General features: G+C 40.3%; 1 protein-coding gene across 1 annotated transcript in view; it reads left to right on the top strand.

Annotated features, from left to right (window-relative positions):
• The window catches only part of clasp1a (cytoplasmic linker associated protein 1a), an 88,929-nt gene that overhangs the window by 48,938 nt on the left and 22,318 nt on the right, over positions 1-17,673 (top strand). Inside the window, 11 exon segments of the mRNA XM_080038404.1 lie at positions 3,102-3,237; positions 3,356-3,426; positions 3,660-3,719; positions 4,197-4,274; positions 4,758-4,925; positions 6,743-6,789; positions 7,656-7,826; positions 10,817-10,927; positions 13,593-13,766; positions 14,758-14,907; positions 16,747-16,850. Of these exon segments, the coding sequence (XP_079894530.1) occupies positions 3,102-3,237; positions 3,356-3,426; positions 3,660-3,719; positions 4,197-4,274; positions 4,758-4,925; positions 6,743-6,789; positions 7,656-7,826; positions 10,817-10,927; positions 13,593-13,766; positions 14,758-14,907; positions 16,747-16,850 (1,270 nt within the window).

The raw sequence follows: 17,673 nt of genomic DNA, 5'->3' as shown, positions 1-17,673 counted from the left end.
ATAGATGGATACATACTTTATTCAGATAGTTTAATAATTGGAGTCTGAACTTTACATAGTTAAACTATCTTGTTTCTACAATTATTATATTTGTATTACATGACTTATAATAATCTGTTTATTTTAGGAGATTTAGCTCTTATTTAGGTGTAAACATATTCCATTAAATGTTTTATTCATACAATATTTCAGGATTTGTATTCTCATTGTGTGAGATTGTTAAAAGTGTGGCTTCAGTATATTTAACATCGCAGTAAAGCAAAGCTGTTGTCACACAAACCTCGCACACAGGTTAATTAACTACTAAAATGATGATCATTTTGTGTTTTAATTGGAGAGTCATTCACCTTTCATGAATGGATCGGCATCAGTGGGTAGGATAGTCTTTATGGCTTTGACTGGCAGCAGTGGCATTAACTCAAATGTCCAATGTATTAGGCTATGCCAGCTGCACAGCCTGCTAAAATAACTTCTTTCCACATGCTTAAGCTAATGAAGATGGGCCCTGCTCGGGTATGAAACGAGCAGCGTACTCTCCACCCAAAAACATCCGTCACCCAGATATTAATACAGCCACTGATGAGCTGGAACAGAGCACAGATGCAATGAAAGATCAGCTGGTTGATGAATGAATGGAAGCTATGAGGGTTTTTAATGCCACCACTCCAATCCACTTCAAACTTTACCCAGCTTAGGTAGAGCACATACTGTATCACATGTATTTTCAGTTTTATTGAAGTTTACAACCAAACAATACTTCTCCTTTACTTGAGTATTTCCATTTTATTCTATTTTGGAAGCCAAAATTCTACTTTTTACTTTAATACATTCATTTGACAACATTAGTTTCTAGTTACTTTGCAGATTCCGATTATTTACTGATATATACAATTAATTGTTAAGTATCGTTATGGATGGCGCATAAAGTAGTAGTTGAAATGAGCACCACCTTAACCAGCTGCAGTAATAGTGATGCGTTAACATGAATGCTTCACTAATAATAATCCACTGATATAATGTACTGTATATACAGTATCTCACAAAAGTGAGTACACCCCTAACATTTCTTCAAATATTTCATTATATCTTTCCATGCGACAACACTGAATAAATGACACTTTGATACAATGTCAAGTAGTCAGTGTACAGCTTGTATAACAGTGTAAATTTACTGTCCCCTCAAAATAACTCGACACACAGCCATTAATGTCTAAACTGCTGGCAACAAAAGTGAGTACACCCCTAAGAAAAAATGTCCAAATTGGGCCCAAAGTGTCAATATTTTGTTTTGCCATCATTATTATCTAGCACTGCCTTAACCCTCTTGGGCATGGAGTTCACTAGAGCTTCACAGGTTGCAACTGGAACCCTCTTCTACCCATTCATGACGACATCAAGGAGCTGGTGGATATTAGAGTCCTTGCGCTCCTCCATCTCCCGTTTTAGGATGCCCCAAAGATGCTCAATAGGGTTTAAGACTGGAGACATGCTTGGCCAGTCCATAACCTTTACCCTCAACTTCTTTAGCAAGCCAGTGGTCGTTCGGAGGGGTGTTTGGGGTTGTTATCATGTTGCAGTACTGCCCTGCGGCCCAGTTTATGAAGGGAGGGGATCATGCTCTGCTTCAGTATGTCACAGTACATGTTAGAATTCAATGAAATGTAGATCCCCAGTGCTGGCAGCACTCATGCAGCCCCAGACCATGACATTCCAACCACCATGCTTGACTCTAGGCAAGACACACTTGTCTTTGTACTCCTCACCTGGTTGCCGCTCCACACTCTTAACACCATCTGAACCAAATAAATGTATTTTGGTCTCATCAGACCACAGGACATGGATTACTGCAACCATGTCCTGTGGTCTGATGAGACCAAAATACATTTTTGTTTGTCTGTTTGTCTTCAGCAAACTTTTTGTGGGGTTTCTTGTGCATCATCTTTAGAATAGGCTTCCTTCTGGTATGACAGCCATGCAGACCAGTATGATGCAGAGTGCGGCGTATGGTCTGAGCACTGACAGGTTGACCCCCCACCCCTTCAAGCCCTTCAGCAATGCTGGCAGCACTCATACGTCTATTTTCCAAAGCCAACCTCTGTGTACGACGCTGACCATGTGCACTCAACCTTCGTAAACTGGGCCGCAGGGAGGTATTGCAACATGATAACGACCCCAAACACACCTCCAAGATGACCAGTGGCTTGCTAAAAAAGCTGAGGGTAAAGGTTATGGCCTGGCCAAGCATGTCTCCAGACCTAAACCCTATTGAGCATCTTTGGGGCATCGTCAAACGGAAGGTGGAGGAGTGCAAGGTCTTTAATATCCACCAGCTCTGTGATGCTGTCATAAATGGGTGGAAGAGGGTTCCAGTTGCAACCTGTGAAGCTCTAGTGAACTCCATGCCCAAGAGGGTTAAGGCAGTGCTGGAAAATAATGGTGGCCACACAAAATATTTACACTTTGGGCCCAATTTGTAAATTTTTTCTAAGGGGTGTACTCACTTTTGTTGCCAGCAGTTTAGACATTTATGGCTGTGTGTCGAGTTATTTTGAGGGGACAGTAAATTTACACTGTTATACAAGCTGTACACTGACTACTTTACATTGTATCAAAGTGTCATTTCTTCAGTGTTGTCCCATGGAAAGATATAAAGAAAAATGTGAAGAAATGTGAGGGGTGTACTCACTTTTGTGAGATACTGTACATACTGCATAATGAGTACTTTTACTGGATACTTTAAGTGTATTTGGACGCCAATACTTTTTAAATGTTTTACTTAAAAACTTAATGCAGGAATTTTATTTGTATTCTTAAACTCTTTTTGAGTGTCAACTATTTTAATTGTTTCTGTCTGTATCTGAATTTCTCGGTTTTGAAGAGTTATTTTCCAGAAGAGAAATCAGACAACTTTATTAGGAACAATGATTGGCAGAAATATATATAAATAATCTTTGCATCTAACCCCTTAATTAAAATGGAGAAAATCAGATACACTTTCATAAATGATAAGATCATTTATAGGAGAAACTGTATTTTAATCATCTGATGTGGTTGCACACTTCATTGAACACCTTCTCCTTCACTCTTTCTTCTTCTATCAGACATTTGTCAACACTACTGGGAACCAAGTTTGACCACGGAGCGGAGAGCATCATGCCCATTCTGCTGAACCTGGTGCCTAACAGTGCCAAAGTCATGGCCACGTCTGGAATGGCTTGCATCCGCATCATACTCAGAGTGAGACATCCAGTCATCTCTGCCCCCCCTGCAAATAGTCTCTTTTAGTAGGGACAGTACAAGAGGTTAATTATGATAATTAATACTGCTAATACTGCGTTTTGCCTTTCTCCCCCAGCACACACACTACCCACGTCTCATCCCCATCATCACCAGTAACTGCACCGCCAAATCAGTAGCAGTCAGACGGTAAGCACGCCTTAACTCTGCTACTGGATGAATATAGGTTCACATCGTTACTACTGTGCTGTGTATTACACCAGATTATTTTGTTTCAGCATATCAAGAGATATTCACTGATTTTAACAAAAAGGGATTTTGACTACGATTTTGATTGCACATCTCTGTAATTCATTGGAGAAGTTAAGAATCCTATGTCATGTTGCATACTTAAGGAGTGCTTAACTTTGTTCCCATTCCAGACGCTGCTTTGAGTTCCTGGACCTCATGTTGCAAGAATGGCATACCAATGCACTGGAAAGGTACATCAAAATCGGTTGATTCCTCCAACCAAAGCACTTGAAAAAAATGTGTTTTGAATTGATTGAAGTGTTGTAATGTATGTGTATGGTATGGTATGGCAGAGCAGCGTTAAGGGTGTGTTCTTGTTCTTGCTGCTCTCACATTGGCATTTGAGTTTGCTCACATTTGAGTTAGCCGAGTGTTGGCTGGGTGCGCCGCTGATGAGGCCCATTAAATGGATGGGTCCTGAGAGAGCTGTCATCAAAAGGCGACTTTCCAATCTCTGTAACTATGACAACCGCAGTGGAGACTTTAAAAGGGCGTGCCGAACCCCCTGTGGGTGGCCACATTGCCTGTGGACCACTGGAGGAATCAAACAGAAACAGGAGCTTGTCTAACGCTTAAAGGAGTCGTCCGTCTATACTTCCAGTTTTATTTTGAAGGGGTATTTGGTTAAATGCTTGTGTGGTCCTCATAATGTTCCCTTACTATCCCAGGCATGTGTCTGTTCTGACTGAGACCATCAAGAAGGGCATTCACGACGCTGACTCTGAGGCCAGGTCCATCGCAAGAAAGTAAGTAATGTTCAAGAAATTATTTTATTTGCAATGGTGAATTGTATTTTATTTAATTTTTTTATTTATATAAAGGTGCACTATGTAACTGTGGTCAGAGAAATGTGAAGGTGTTCTAAGGTTTATTCACATAACTGAATAAACTAACTTCCCTCGCAGGAAAATTAGATCCCTGGAACACTGTTTGAATTCAGAAATGTTGTTGCTCTGTACTTGTGACATGTGCAATGACAATAAAGTTTTCATTCATTCAAAGCTACTTGAAAACTCCGGTTGTTTACAGCAGCAGTTCCCAAAGATTTGTTGACAAACATATTCTAGTCTAACTGTTTGGTGCCTCAAAATCATTTTATTTTTGATTTATGATGATAGAATTATTCAATACTAAGATTAACATGTAGAGAAAATAAGTTGTGTCAACTAAGTGCAGGCTGTGCATGTAAGTTTCCATTCTGTCTTGTGCTTTTCCCTTTGCCCTTACAGGTGCTATTGGGGTTTCCATGCTCACCACAGCCGGGAGGCGGAGCATCTGTTCCATGCTCTGGAGTCCACCTATCAGAAGGCCCTGGCCTCTCACCTCAAGAGCTCTGACAGCATTGTGTCTCTGCCCCAGTCTGACCGCTCCTCATCCTCTTCACAGGAGAGCCTCAAGTAAGATCCACCATGCCATTCTAATGTGTCCTCCTCCTACTCCAACCCTGTAGCAGCTAATAATGTAATAACCACCGATAATTCAATAATTTTTTATGTTTTTTTATGTTATAAAATCCTATAATGAAGTATTTTAACAATGAAATAAGAACCTTTCTGAACCAATAATGTATGAACGTTTTGGCCATAATGTAAAAAGTGATTACATTATTGGCTGGTTGTTACTTTATTTGCCTCAAAACCAGTCATAATGTAATAACGTATTACATTTATATGGACAAAAAGTTATAATGTTATTGGTTCAGAAATTGTAAAACATTATTGGCAAGTTACGACATTGTCTGCTTTTATTACACTACACACTTCAAAATCAGTTATTGGTCCTTATTACGTTATCCGCCGGTTCCCTTGTGTACATATACTGTATATAAATATATATATATATTCTTCTTTGCTGTCCCATCTCTAACCTTCCATTATTGTTCTATATTCTTGAAGCTTTTGCCTGTCCATCTTACTGTAATTGATTGGAGAATAACCACATAGGCATGTGTCTTATTGAATGTGATTGTAAAAACATTGGTAGGATTATAATTAGATGGGCAGCAGACTGGGTAGCGCCCCAACACACAGCCACATGCGCACAAACACACTCTTGGATCGATCGCCATCATTTATCCAGTTTATAGATTCCCTAAGGAGCTTCTTGGCTAATGACCTCATCTATCACAACTGCAGTTGGTGTGTGTGTATCCGGTTAAAGGGCTGAGGTTGTGTTTCTTAAAGCAGCTACGAGTAACATTTAAATATCTTTTAAATAGCCCCATGTTTCCTCTGATAATCATAAATTACCTTTAACAGCAAACGAGACCATCAGTGCAAAGAAAGACGTTTTTATATAGTTTTTATTACTGCGTTTGGTCTGGTCGCACACCCAGTCCGATTTTCGGTTCGCGCATGCAGGCTCTATGGTCACATATCCGTATTGGTCGCAGATTTCAGTGTAGCTCTGCAACGCGATTTGAGAAGCCTATCCCACCAGGTGAGGGAAGGGGAGCGGGAGCCTTGTTTGAGACAGTTATTTGTCGTCATAATGACAGATAATGGGGCTGAACCATCAAAGAAAAAAAAAGAAAATGCAATGAAAAAAAGCTAAAAGGGAGAGTGATAGACGGGCTATACAATTACACAGGAGTGAACTAGACTGCAGTGTTTACTCCTAAATGAATGAGCGGTACTAACACAAAGTTTACTTTGCTTCGCCATCATCAGATGACCATTATTCATCTGAAATAGTCATTATTTACAACAACATAAAACACATTACCTAATCGTGATCCATACTAACTGCCGTCTCTCGCTTTCTGTGATGACACGTTATCTTTCAGCTCCGTGAGAGTAGTTAGGTGACACTGCATCAACTCATTGCAATCAGGTGTGTGTGTGGCACTGACCGGCATTAGTTGATGCAGAGTCACTAACCACTCTCACGGAGCCGAAAAGAGTCCGTGCCCTCACGGCTTTCAACACACGGACATGCACTATATTGCGTCCTAATCAATTGAGACTGGCACGACCGGCACAAGCTAGATAACAGCTTTACGACAGCTGGTGTCGTAAAAATACTACCGCTTTTGTCCAAAGGGGCCGCCAACGGACAAAGTTACTCGTAGTGGCTTTAAGATTTGTTCTATATCATTTCCTATTGTTTTATTTTTCGATACAACTAAGTCTATAGTTTTCATATGCTGTTTAAACTGGAATGTTTTATACATTAAGTCTAACAAGTGTTTTGTATTTTATCTGTCTTTTTTCAGCCGTCCATTGTCTGTGAAGAGTGTCATTGGAGGGAGCATGTCAAGGAGTAAGTCCTTTTTCTATATCTTGTTGTGAGTTTTTTCCCTCAGAAGTGACACATACCGTAATAAAGTAAGGCAGAGTGAGGTGGAGTTGGAAGGGAAAAACGGTTAAGAACAACCAGACTGACGTTCCAATTTTGTATTCACATTGCTTATGATCTATTCATCAAGAACTTGTGTTGAAACTATCCCATAACTAATATAAAGTTTAGTGCCACATGCTCATACTGTTGATTTAACTCTGTTTCTCACTGAGGTTGTAGTTAGTCCTGGTCTCTTACTGGACTGCTTTATGTTGAAAAATGTGTTTTTAATATTTTACCTGCGACCATATTTGTGAATGGGGTGAGCAATTGGGTACATCTCTTATATAATGTGAACCAGTACCACTGCGCAGTACAAACTTGGAGGTTGGAGGTTCGATCCTCGCCCTGCCACCTGTGTCATGGTTGTTGTGTCCTTGGGCAAGACACTTCACCCACCTTGCATCGGGTGAATGTCGATAGTAAGCCTGCTATCGGTGTATGAATGTGTGTGTGAATGGCAACGTGGGAAAAGGAAAACAGGTCTCCCTTGTAAAAGAGTCTTCGGTCTCAATGGGATTTACCTGTATAAATAAAGGATAAAAAATAAAAAAAACTTAATAATAGATCTTTATTTAAATTCTCACCTCTTTTGCTGCTGTCTGGAATTATTACATTAGATTTTTAAGATTAAACTATAAAGGGGGCCTCAGACTGTTAATACAATATACCCTCTCTTTTGCACTTTGGTGAAAATGAAGAGTTGAAAGACAAGTTGAAGAGTAGATCTAAGTAACGCATTAAGCTCTGCCTCAAGTGACCATTACCTTGTCATGTCTGCCCTGTAGGTAAGCTTGTGAGTGGCAGGGTGCCCACCACACCGGGTTCCCTGCAGCGTTCCCGTAGTGACATCGATGTGAACGCTGCCTCCAGTGCCAAGTCCCGTCTGTCCACCGTTCCTGCCTCCTCACCGTTCAGCTCAGCGGCCGCCTTGCCCCCTGGGTCCTACGCATCATTAGGTGATTTATGAATGAATAATCTATCTATCTATCTATCTATCTATCTATCTATCTATCTATCTATCTATCTATCTATCTATCTATCTATCTATCTATCTATCTATCTATCTATCTATCTATCTATCTATCTATCTATCTATCTATCTATCTATCTATCTATCTATCTATCTATCTATCTATCTATCTATCTATCCAATTCATCAGTCATCTCCCTCTAACAAACTTTTCAATGGCAGTGTCAATCTATAGAGCAATCTAAACTGTGGGCGCTCACTGTTGAGCTCTAATAAAGAAATAACTCTCTATTCAGGAGAAAATGTACAATCTGCTCAGATTATCACTGCAGGCACTTGCAAAACCGGAAGCAAGATGAAAGCTTTAGTGTTGTGTTAATTATCTTTGCCGACATAGAAGACAGAAACCCTCCGAAATAAACTGCAACATGGATGCAACTGATGCATCTGAAGATATTTGCTCAGCAACGAGCCACTATCTACAGCATTTGACTTTTTTTCGGAGGCTCACTCGATCAGTCATTCTAAACTCCCATCATCATGAAGTATTAAAACCACTTTCTTCTGTATTCACTGGCTTTTATCGCTGCCTGACTTGACTTATTAATCACTGCTGATGAGGTTGTCATTAGACTGCTCTGTCGACAGGAACTCTCTAAATCCTACGTTGACACTTTTGACAAATGGATGTGATGAGGCTCAGTACCCGCCGTAGTGATGAAAACCCCTGGCACTTTTTAAGGATGTTTTCACTAACATTTGAAGCTAATAGGCAAGGTGTAAGCCATCTCCCGCTATTCGATAAGTCATTTCTTTGCCATGCAGAAACATTATTCCCACACTTGTTCTTCCCTATTGGTCAATAACAGCCATTATTATTGACGATGAGGCCCCTTGCCTAACCCACTCACTCACCTACTCACTCCTGTTCCTGCTTCAACTGCTACTAACGTCTGCCTCTATACCTCTCCTCTCCCACTCGCTGCTGCACTGCCTTTCTTAAATGCCAAAAAAGATGGCACTCCCGGTAAAACCGATGGTAAGACGTTGTGTGTGTCTGTTTGCCTTTTTATGTGTGTATTTGTGCAAACAATGGCACAAAACGCAGGATAGCGAAGATGTACTAGTGTGTCTTTTTGTCAGCTGTCCCAGGCTCCACTTCTACATCCTTTGTCTCTTCATCTGTGCCCTCTTCTCCTCCTCCTCACTTTATCCCCCCAAAGTAGTCGTCAGTTATGTGGAACTCTGCATGGACTGTCTGCATGGATTACCTCTTCTGACTGTAACCCTAACAACTGTATCCATCAACCCTGTTATGTACACAGTGATCAAGTTGTCTGACGTCACTGTTTGATACTGTACGGTTGTGTTTACGTTGGTAGACTAAGGTTGTTATTTTATTTCTTAAAACTTCACTTCATTTGTTGTATAACTATGTGTCGGTGCACTGCAACGTTTCGTTAAATAAACGGGTGCCAAATTTGACGTCCTTTCCCAAGCTATTAACTGCACTTTGTTATCTGAGTAGAATATAAGACATACTGTGCTTTAATAATCATAGAAATACTTTGGCACAATAAGGTCAATTGCAGTACATGATCGCATACAGTGTGATTCAAAAGTAATACTCCCTCGTTATATTTAGTTTGCTGTGTAAATGTTGTTATCACACTCACAATTTTCCAGGCACTTTTCTTGGCATGTTGTGTAAAAGACTCCACTTGTAGATTTTTTTTACGAGAGGTGGCATTTGCCCCCAAACATTACATTAAGTATTTTAATAGACGCATAGACTTGCTGGTCGCAGCGGCCCTCATTTTATATTGTATATCCCACCTCACATTTTATAATGGCGATTTGGAAGTGAGAGTGGGAAGAAAGTTTTATTTTTGGGCAAGTTCATATGGGTGTGTGAACTGTGTTAAACCAAAGTCAAATGTTTCTCTCAGCTAATTGCCTTTATGTTAGAAGGGGCTGTTTACACACTGATTATGAAGTGGCTTATTAATGGTCACATATTTTCAGGTTCAAAATTGTGATTTGGTTTTCTACTAGAAACTGTTTTTGCATAATAGGTGACCTTTTAGATGTGACCAACAGCTTCAAACCCCCTTCATGTTTAGTATAGCAAAGACCATGGCATGCTAAATTTCAACGTTATCCACTAACACTAGAAGCTAGTTTCTTCATTTTAGGGGTATGTTTCTGACATTTAGTTGTCAAAAAAACTAGCTAACACAGCTAATTCAAGCTGATGAGCACCTCTAGCCGAAAGCTAACCTATTAGCCTGCAGCTAAAAGTAACTGTTGGTTTTAATTAGCCTTTAATTAGTAAAGGCTAATCAAGTTGACAAATTTTGCCTGAGATTTTAGAAAAACTATTGTATTGGCTAAACCACCATTAAATAATGTGTTTTACGCATTCTAATAAATGAGTAATGTCGAGACGTGAGCACATTTAAAACTTTTTGGGATTCCTTATGTTTGCTGATCATTTTTCAAGCATAGCAAAGACTTTAATCAGGATACTCAATGTTTGTCTGTTTTCCTGTAGACCTGGGTCAAAACGTTTGCCAATTTTTCTTATGCTTTATTTTAGAACACAAGTGGGACATGACACAATTACTCAGAAGTCCCTTGACTTGTGCTTTTCTGATGGTCATGCCTCAGCTAGCGCTAGCAGCTAGCAGGGCACACCCATGGACCTATAAAGAAACACACACACCACAACCATGTTCAGCTCAGGTTGCACTGTTATAACCAACCCCAAGAATAATTTGCAAATATTAGTGGACCCAGGTGTGTCTGTTTTCCCTCCTGTGTGTTTCAAGGGAGGGGGGAACTCTAACCCCTCATCCAGGTCTGCTTCATTCTGTCTCTCCTCCAGTGTCTGTGTCCAGGGTCCGGGTGAGCACGTACAAGTCATTCTAGTGGATTCATCTTTTTCCGCTTTATCTTTCTTCTTCTGTGGTCCAGGTCGCGTTCGCACCAGGAGACAAAGCTCAGGCAGTGTGGCTGGGGCCAGTCCTTCATCAGTGGTGGACAGCAGGGGGCGCAGCAGAGCCAAAGTGGTCTCACAGTCCCAGCGTATGTATATACACGCCCCCACACATTACATTTGATTTGATTCAATTGTTTTTTTTGGTAAATGTTAAAAAAAGTAGCAAAAAGGTAATAATAAAAACAAGAATATTACACAAATAGAAAGCACAATGCAGTCCTACATTGACAGACACTAGATCATTTGGATTACACATCCGAAAAAAGGAGTGGGTAGAAATATACACTTTTTTAATCCCACCCATTCTCCATAATTCTTTGTTAATAAATGATGTAGCTTTCTTATATAGCCTAATAACCCCCACAATAATGATTTACTTTGGCTTACCTTCTATACTAATATGTTCCTATAAAATGTATCATGTCATTGTAATATTATATTGTAATGAAAAATATAAACTTCTTATTGATCCTATCTCATAAATGTATTACATGCTCTTATAGAGTGAGGTTGAATTGAAATCACATTGTCCACATGCAACAGTACACAGCTATGATCTCTGTCACTCTCATATTCCAGTATGATCTCTGTGTGCACGGGCTCTGAGATCATACTAGATCTTTTGCTATGTCTCCTATGTCTGCACTACATCACCACCCAAAAATAAACTTCCTGTCTGTCACAAATCTTCTGAATGGTGCCTGTGTGCCTACGTGCATGCACAATGTGTGTGCGCTTGTGTTTCAGGTTTAGAAGTGTGTCTGTTGCTAACTATACAGGTTCATCTCACATCATTAGAATATCATTGAAAGCTCATTTGTTTCCTTTATTTAATTCAGAAAGTGAGAGTTTCCTATATTCTAGCTTCAACAGTCCAGGCCTTTGCTGACTACAGTTTACGGAAATAATCCAGCATATCAAAAAAATAGAATATCACATAAAACAATTAAAAAAAGGATTTATAATACAGAAATGTCATCCTTCTCAAAAGTATGTTCATTTATACATTCAAAATACAATACTATTTTGCACAAACTACTGCATTTATGCAGCATGTCATGGAGGCAACCAGCCAGTGACACTCTTGAGGTGTTATGAAAGCCTCTTCTTGTATTGTTGGGTCTGGTATAACTCATCTTCCTCTTGACAATACTCTGAATGTAGATTTTCTATGGTGTTCAGGTCAGGAGAGTTGGCTGGCCATTCAAGCACAGTTATACTATGGTCAGACAACCAGTTACTAGTGGATTTGGCACCGTGGGCAGGTGCCAGGTCTTGCTGGAAATAGGCATCTTTGTAAAGCTTATCAGGGGCCTGAAGCATGAGGTGCCCTAAAATCTCCTGGTAGCGTCTACATTGACTTAGCACTTTAGAAATCTAGAATATATCAAACTTTCACGCTTTGAATTAAATTACGGCAAAAAAATTTACTTTTCCATTATATTCTAATTATATGAGATTCACCTGTATATTCTTGAGATGTCTCAGTGATCAGTGCACACCTAACATCTCCACAGCTGATCCAGAGTGCATGCTGGGTAAAAATCAATAAAACATAACCCCCCTTTCTGTCTCATTTTGACCGTTCTCAATCTCCACCTTGTCCTGCCTTATTGCTCCCATCTCCCAGGATCCAGATCAGCCAATCCCATCAGTGGTAAGGCCTCAGCTTCATCCAATCACAAGCAAGACGCCTTCACCTCTAAGCGCCGTCCCTTTAGCACACAGAGTTTTGCATGCTTTCCCATTATGTTCGACTTTTGTTGACATTTGTTTCACCGTGGTGGTAGAAGCATGATCCACTCATCATCACATTCACATTTTGATTTGATTTCCCTCCCCCCCACAGTTTGGGAAGCTGTTTGGAGTCAGACATCTTTGTTAATGTCTATCTTTTCACTGTTGATGTGTTTCCATTTGTGACTGGTGCCACACACAATGTCTGCCCCACAGCAACTAGTAAGAACAGGGTTCCAGCCCCACCCATTCACCCTGTGATTGTGTCTGTGTCTAGAATGAATGTTATTTTCACTTTGCCTCACACACATGTGTCACTGAAACAGTTTTAATTATCCTTTTTAAATTCAATTAATTCCATGATTCACATTTTTACTGAGATAAACAAAAGCAGGATAAGCCCAGGGTTTCTACGGTCATAACATTCCTGGAAAATAGATGACATTTGAAAAAAAATTATGAATTGAATGTTTATAAAACGTTTTTAATATACTGTTAAAATAAGTTCATAAAAAATTCCCATGCATGTCTCACCTTATGTGAAATAGTTCCTTCAATTAATATTGTTTAAAATCTAGTGCTGCGCAGCTTGTTCTGCACCTTTGTGATCGTTTAAATTTAACTGTCTACGTGATACACATTAGGAATCAGCTACCGTAGTTGTCCGTTTTTCTCAAAGAGGGAGTAAAGTTAGCAAACCAACGACAAATAACATGACTTCAGAGAGCCTAATTATTTAGCCATATTACTGTTGTGAAACTAAATAAGGTTATGAAAATTAATTTGTAAAAAAAATGTGTGGGAACCCCGGAAGACATTCTAATATGTTGCCCAACCTTTTTTTGTTGCGACACTGTCCCCACAGCACATAACATGGGATTTGACTCAGTATAAGATTGTTATTAAAGGTTGTACCACTCCCTTACCCTTTGCTAAGTGTCTCACCCACTCTGAGTCCTGTCTAACCAAAGTGCTTGTTGTTTTTCTGTTTATTTGTCTTGTCTCCCCTTCCAGCTGGCAGTCGCTCCAGCTCCCCAGGCAAGCTGCTGGGCCATGGCAGCTACGGGCGGGTGTCTCGAGCCCCGGTGCATCAAACCTCCAACACCTCCACGCCACTGGACAAACGCAGCCGCATCCCTCGCAGTCAGGGCTGCAGCCGCGAGACCAGCCCCAACAGACTGGGCCTGGGTAAGGAGGACAGGTCTCACACACACACACTACTCCACACACACAAGTCCATATCTTTCTCTTAATAAAGGAGTACGCTTTATGTGGTGTCTGGAAGAGTCGATCACTTTAATCTGTTTTTGTAAGCCACAGCTAGTTCATCCGTTACACTACTTCTTTCTCCAACGCACAGTATTTTTTTTTTCATTTTTACAGGCTGTACATAATGTTTACAGGTTTGCTTTTGTAGGGGGAGGATATCCTTCATTTTACTCAATTTAATGTTAGTTTCTTATTATCTGATCTTTGTCGCACATTAACTGAAGCTTGAGTTGCTCTTTTTGCCCAGACGATCTAACCCTTTAATAGCAGTTTGCTGTTTGACCAACTCACTCACTCACTCAGCATCCTGCCACCGCTTGGTTTTCTGTTTAACTGTGACTCTATGTTTCCTCTCTTCACTTTCATTTTGTTCTTTATCTTCTCTTCAGTCCATCTTTGCCTCTCTTTATAATGTTGTCCCAACATCTGTAGGGCGTCAGCCCCAATGATTATGTCAATCATTATGGCAGTCAGGCCAAAATAAAATCAGATTCTTGCGCCCCAATGATCGAAACGTTTTAAGGCAAGACATTGCAGGCGAATTGGACAAACTTTGCCAGTTGATTACCGACATTAAAACAATATTTATCTACAATGTTCAGAATAAATATGCTAATTTGGCAATATCTAACAAATTATACATAATGTGCGTCTTTTAAAAACTAAAATCCAGATGTTCGATAACGCCAAAGTTAAAAGCTTTTGTTTTGTTTTTACAACATTACTATTGTCCAAAGTTTTCACAGAACAGATTTCGGGTTACAGTTAGAGAATTAGTATCCACCCTATTGGGCTCTGTACTTTCAGCCTTCTCTTCTCCCTACAACCTCTCCCCTTCTTCTTGTTCCACGTTCCCCCTCTCTTTGAATGCACAAACTGACCGTTCCCACCTAACTTGTTGTCCTGACAGCCAGCCTGTGTGGTAAAGCTCTTGTCCCCTCCTACCGCACGCTAGCCCGGAGCCGCATCCCCCGCCCCAGCATGAGTCAGGGCTGCAGCCGTGACACCAGTCGCGAGAGCAGCCGCGACACCAGCCCCGCGCGGGGCTTCACTCCTCTGGGTGAGTACCAACCAGTGAGTGAGTGAGTGGCTGTCCGGACTATAGCTCTCCCAGTGAGTGTCCCATACAAGACAGTCTACCAAAAGCTGCTACAAGCCTCCTTGCTGTTGTCTGTGCTATTTGTAATGTCTCTCTCTGCCTGCCTTTCTCTGTGCATGCATTAACTGTGTCTTTCTGGGTTTAGGGAATAATACCTATGTTTTTGTCTCTTTATGTTATTTTTTTAAATGGTATATTGAAAAATGACTTTGTGCTTTCTTTTTTTTTACTGTTTTAAATCAGATACATGTATGTGAAGGAATCTGTTTACAAATGTTGTGCTATTAGGCCAAAATTCCAATTGCTTCAGCACATAATCATAAAAGGCGGTTTTCATAACTGACGATGGTGTCCCAGTAACCAGTGCACATTACAGTCGCTGCTCCTGTAGTTATTGTGCAACTGTGGCATCCTGGGAAGTGAAGTCAAAATTCTCTTAGCCATAGTTTAATCATCAAGAAATATATGAAGCAGGACGTGAAAATGATGTCACCATCCACTCAATATGTCTATGACAGTCAATACTGTCACTGCTGTAAGCTTGGCATAGGTAAACCACTTTTGTTGTTGTTGTTCCCATAGACCATTAGTGTAAGGGATTCATAAGTGGAAGCAGCCTTATTTTTCAAAAGAGCGAGTTATTACTAATATCCTTTACATTTTAACACTTCATTTCTGTAGGTCAAAAGTTAATTTAAAAAAAATCTAACTGGAGTCCACTAATGCATTTATTCTTCAAAATGAAACAAAAAAACATGACAACATCCATCAGTGGTAACTAATTGTGAGTGTGGCCTTGGCCCCATGTCTTACCTCAAACGTCCAGTGTGTTTGGTTGCATCACTAACTCCCTGGTTGCGGATGTGGCCCCACTTCTCCTGTCCCCTGCAGCCTCCCGACGTCACTCCCGTTCAACCAGCGCTCTCTCCACAGCCGACCCCCACGGCCAGTCAGGTGACCTGCATGCACAGAGCTCCCTACCCACCAGTACCCAACAAAAACCCCCTTCCCCAAAAATCGTAAAGGAAAACAATTCACACTGAGCCCGGCATGCCTCTGTGATGTGACTTTAGGCAGCATTCATCATTCCATTACTTAATTTCCCCTACAATGTATTTATTTTAAAATTTTCTTTAGTATTTTAGCAACAAGGAAAGGTGATAAAGTTGCATTAGGTTTAGCATGTTCGAGGGTCACATTACGTTGTCATCTGCTCGTCACTTCATCTCCACGTTGCATTAGCAGTGCCTTGAATTTGATTTCCGTTTTAGCTGTGATTTTTGTGGCACAGTGATCTAGAGCCTTTTAATTTGCTGACTCAGACTAGCCTCACTTGTCGTTCTTTGAATGTTGTGTATAGTGCCTCTGTTTGTTTTAATTCTGAAAGTTTTTTTTCTTTTCGGTGCTTCATTTGTTGGTGGTCTATATCCGTAATCTCTGAAGGATATACTGTGGCATAACCGCCATGTTTTGCCTGCGCTTTTGCCTCAAGGGCTTGGTCATCTTCCATTTTTTATTTTTATTTTTGTCGGTGTCATGTATTATTTTCATTTACTTCTTAGACCTTGGTGACTTTGAGAATTTTCCCTTCTAGTGATTTCCTTTGGCTCATTCATTTCCACTATATTTCTTTATAATGAAATGTGTCTGAAAGAAACAGTAACTTGCTCTGTGTGGTTACAAAAAATAACAAAAGCTTTATGTTGCTTTTGTGTATTCAGGTAAGTTACATTGGCCACAGTCACTCTCTTACTAAGCTCCACTCACCATTGCCATTTCCTTTTCACACATAATCTATAGACCGATATGGTTTGATTCACCAAGCAAGAATCTCTGCCTCAGTCAACGCCATGCGAGTCCTTAACACTGGCACAGAGGTGGAGGCAGCGGTTGCTGACGCTCTGGTAAGTTGCTGTGTATTATTATTCTTTTTTCAGGGGAAACCTATCTAAGAACTACATAAGCAAGCAAGATTTTCATGCAAAGATTTTGTATTGAATCAGTTGAATCGCAAACAAAAGCTGAAATACAGAGGTGCCTTATACCGGCTTTCTGAGACAGGGAATATGCAGACCTCGAAAAGACTTAGATAAGTTTTATATAAAGTGGGCGTCCCAGGGAAATGCAGCTGTTGGAAGACGAAGAAGAAGTACTTAAGAATAAACAACTAAATACATTTTCACCTTAGCACTTGATGTTGTGGAAAGACTTGAGGCAGTGGTGGATGATGTCATCTTTAGTGACTAGCATCTTGTCCTTTTAAAGGCCACAGTAGTTGTAAATGATCCCAAAGAGTGGGGTTACCAAGGGAGCGTTGCAATCTAGAATATCACCACTAGATTACGCCAAAATACACACTGTACTTTAGAGTTTTAACTGAGGAAAAATCTGCTGTTCAATCCCTTTTTTGTAGCATCCTGGCAGCACAATCAGACCAGTAGCAAACAGCAGCATCTCATATTGGGCAGGTGAAGATTTAAGCAAAAACATGAATTAATTTATTAATTAACTTATTATGAGCATGTGAAGCTTCTTAGTGTTGCTTTAAAATAGCCTCGTAAAGCAAAATATTTTGGTTTGCTGGAGTTCTCACGCACCTCAACGGGCACCTTTATGGATATACGTTATTTCCAATTGACCATTGAGAGTTCTTTACTTTTAAATGCTTTAAGACCTCGATCAATCCTTCCTACTGGCTGGTTGAACACACTATTCTACGGTCTATCA

The sequence above is a fragment of the Ammodytes marinus genome, assembly GCF_949987685.1.
Source record: "Ammodytes marinus genome assembly, chromosome: 12".
In the NCBI taxonomy this organism is placed as follows: Eukaryota; Metazoa; Chordata; class Actinopteri; order Uranoscopiformes; family Ammodytidae; genus Ammodytes; species Ammodytes marinus.
Note: the sequence above shows the minus strand (reverse complement) of the source record. Positions and strands in the feature narration are given on the sequence as shown.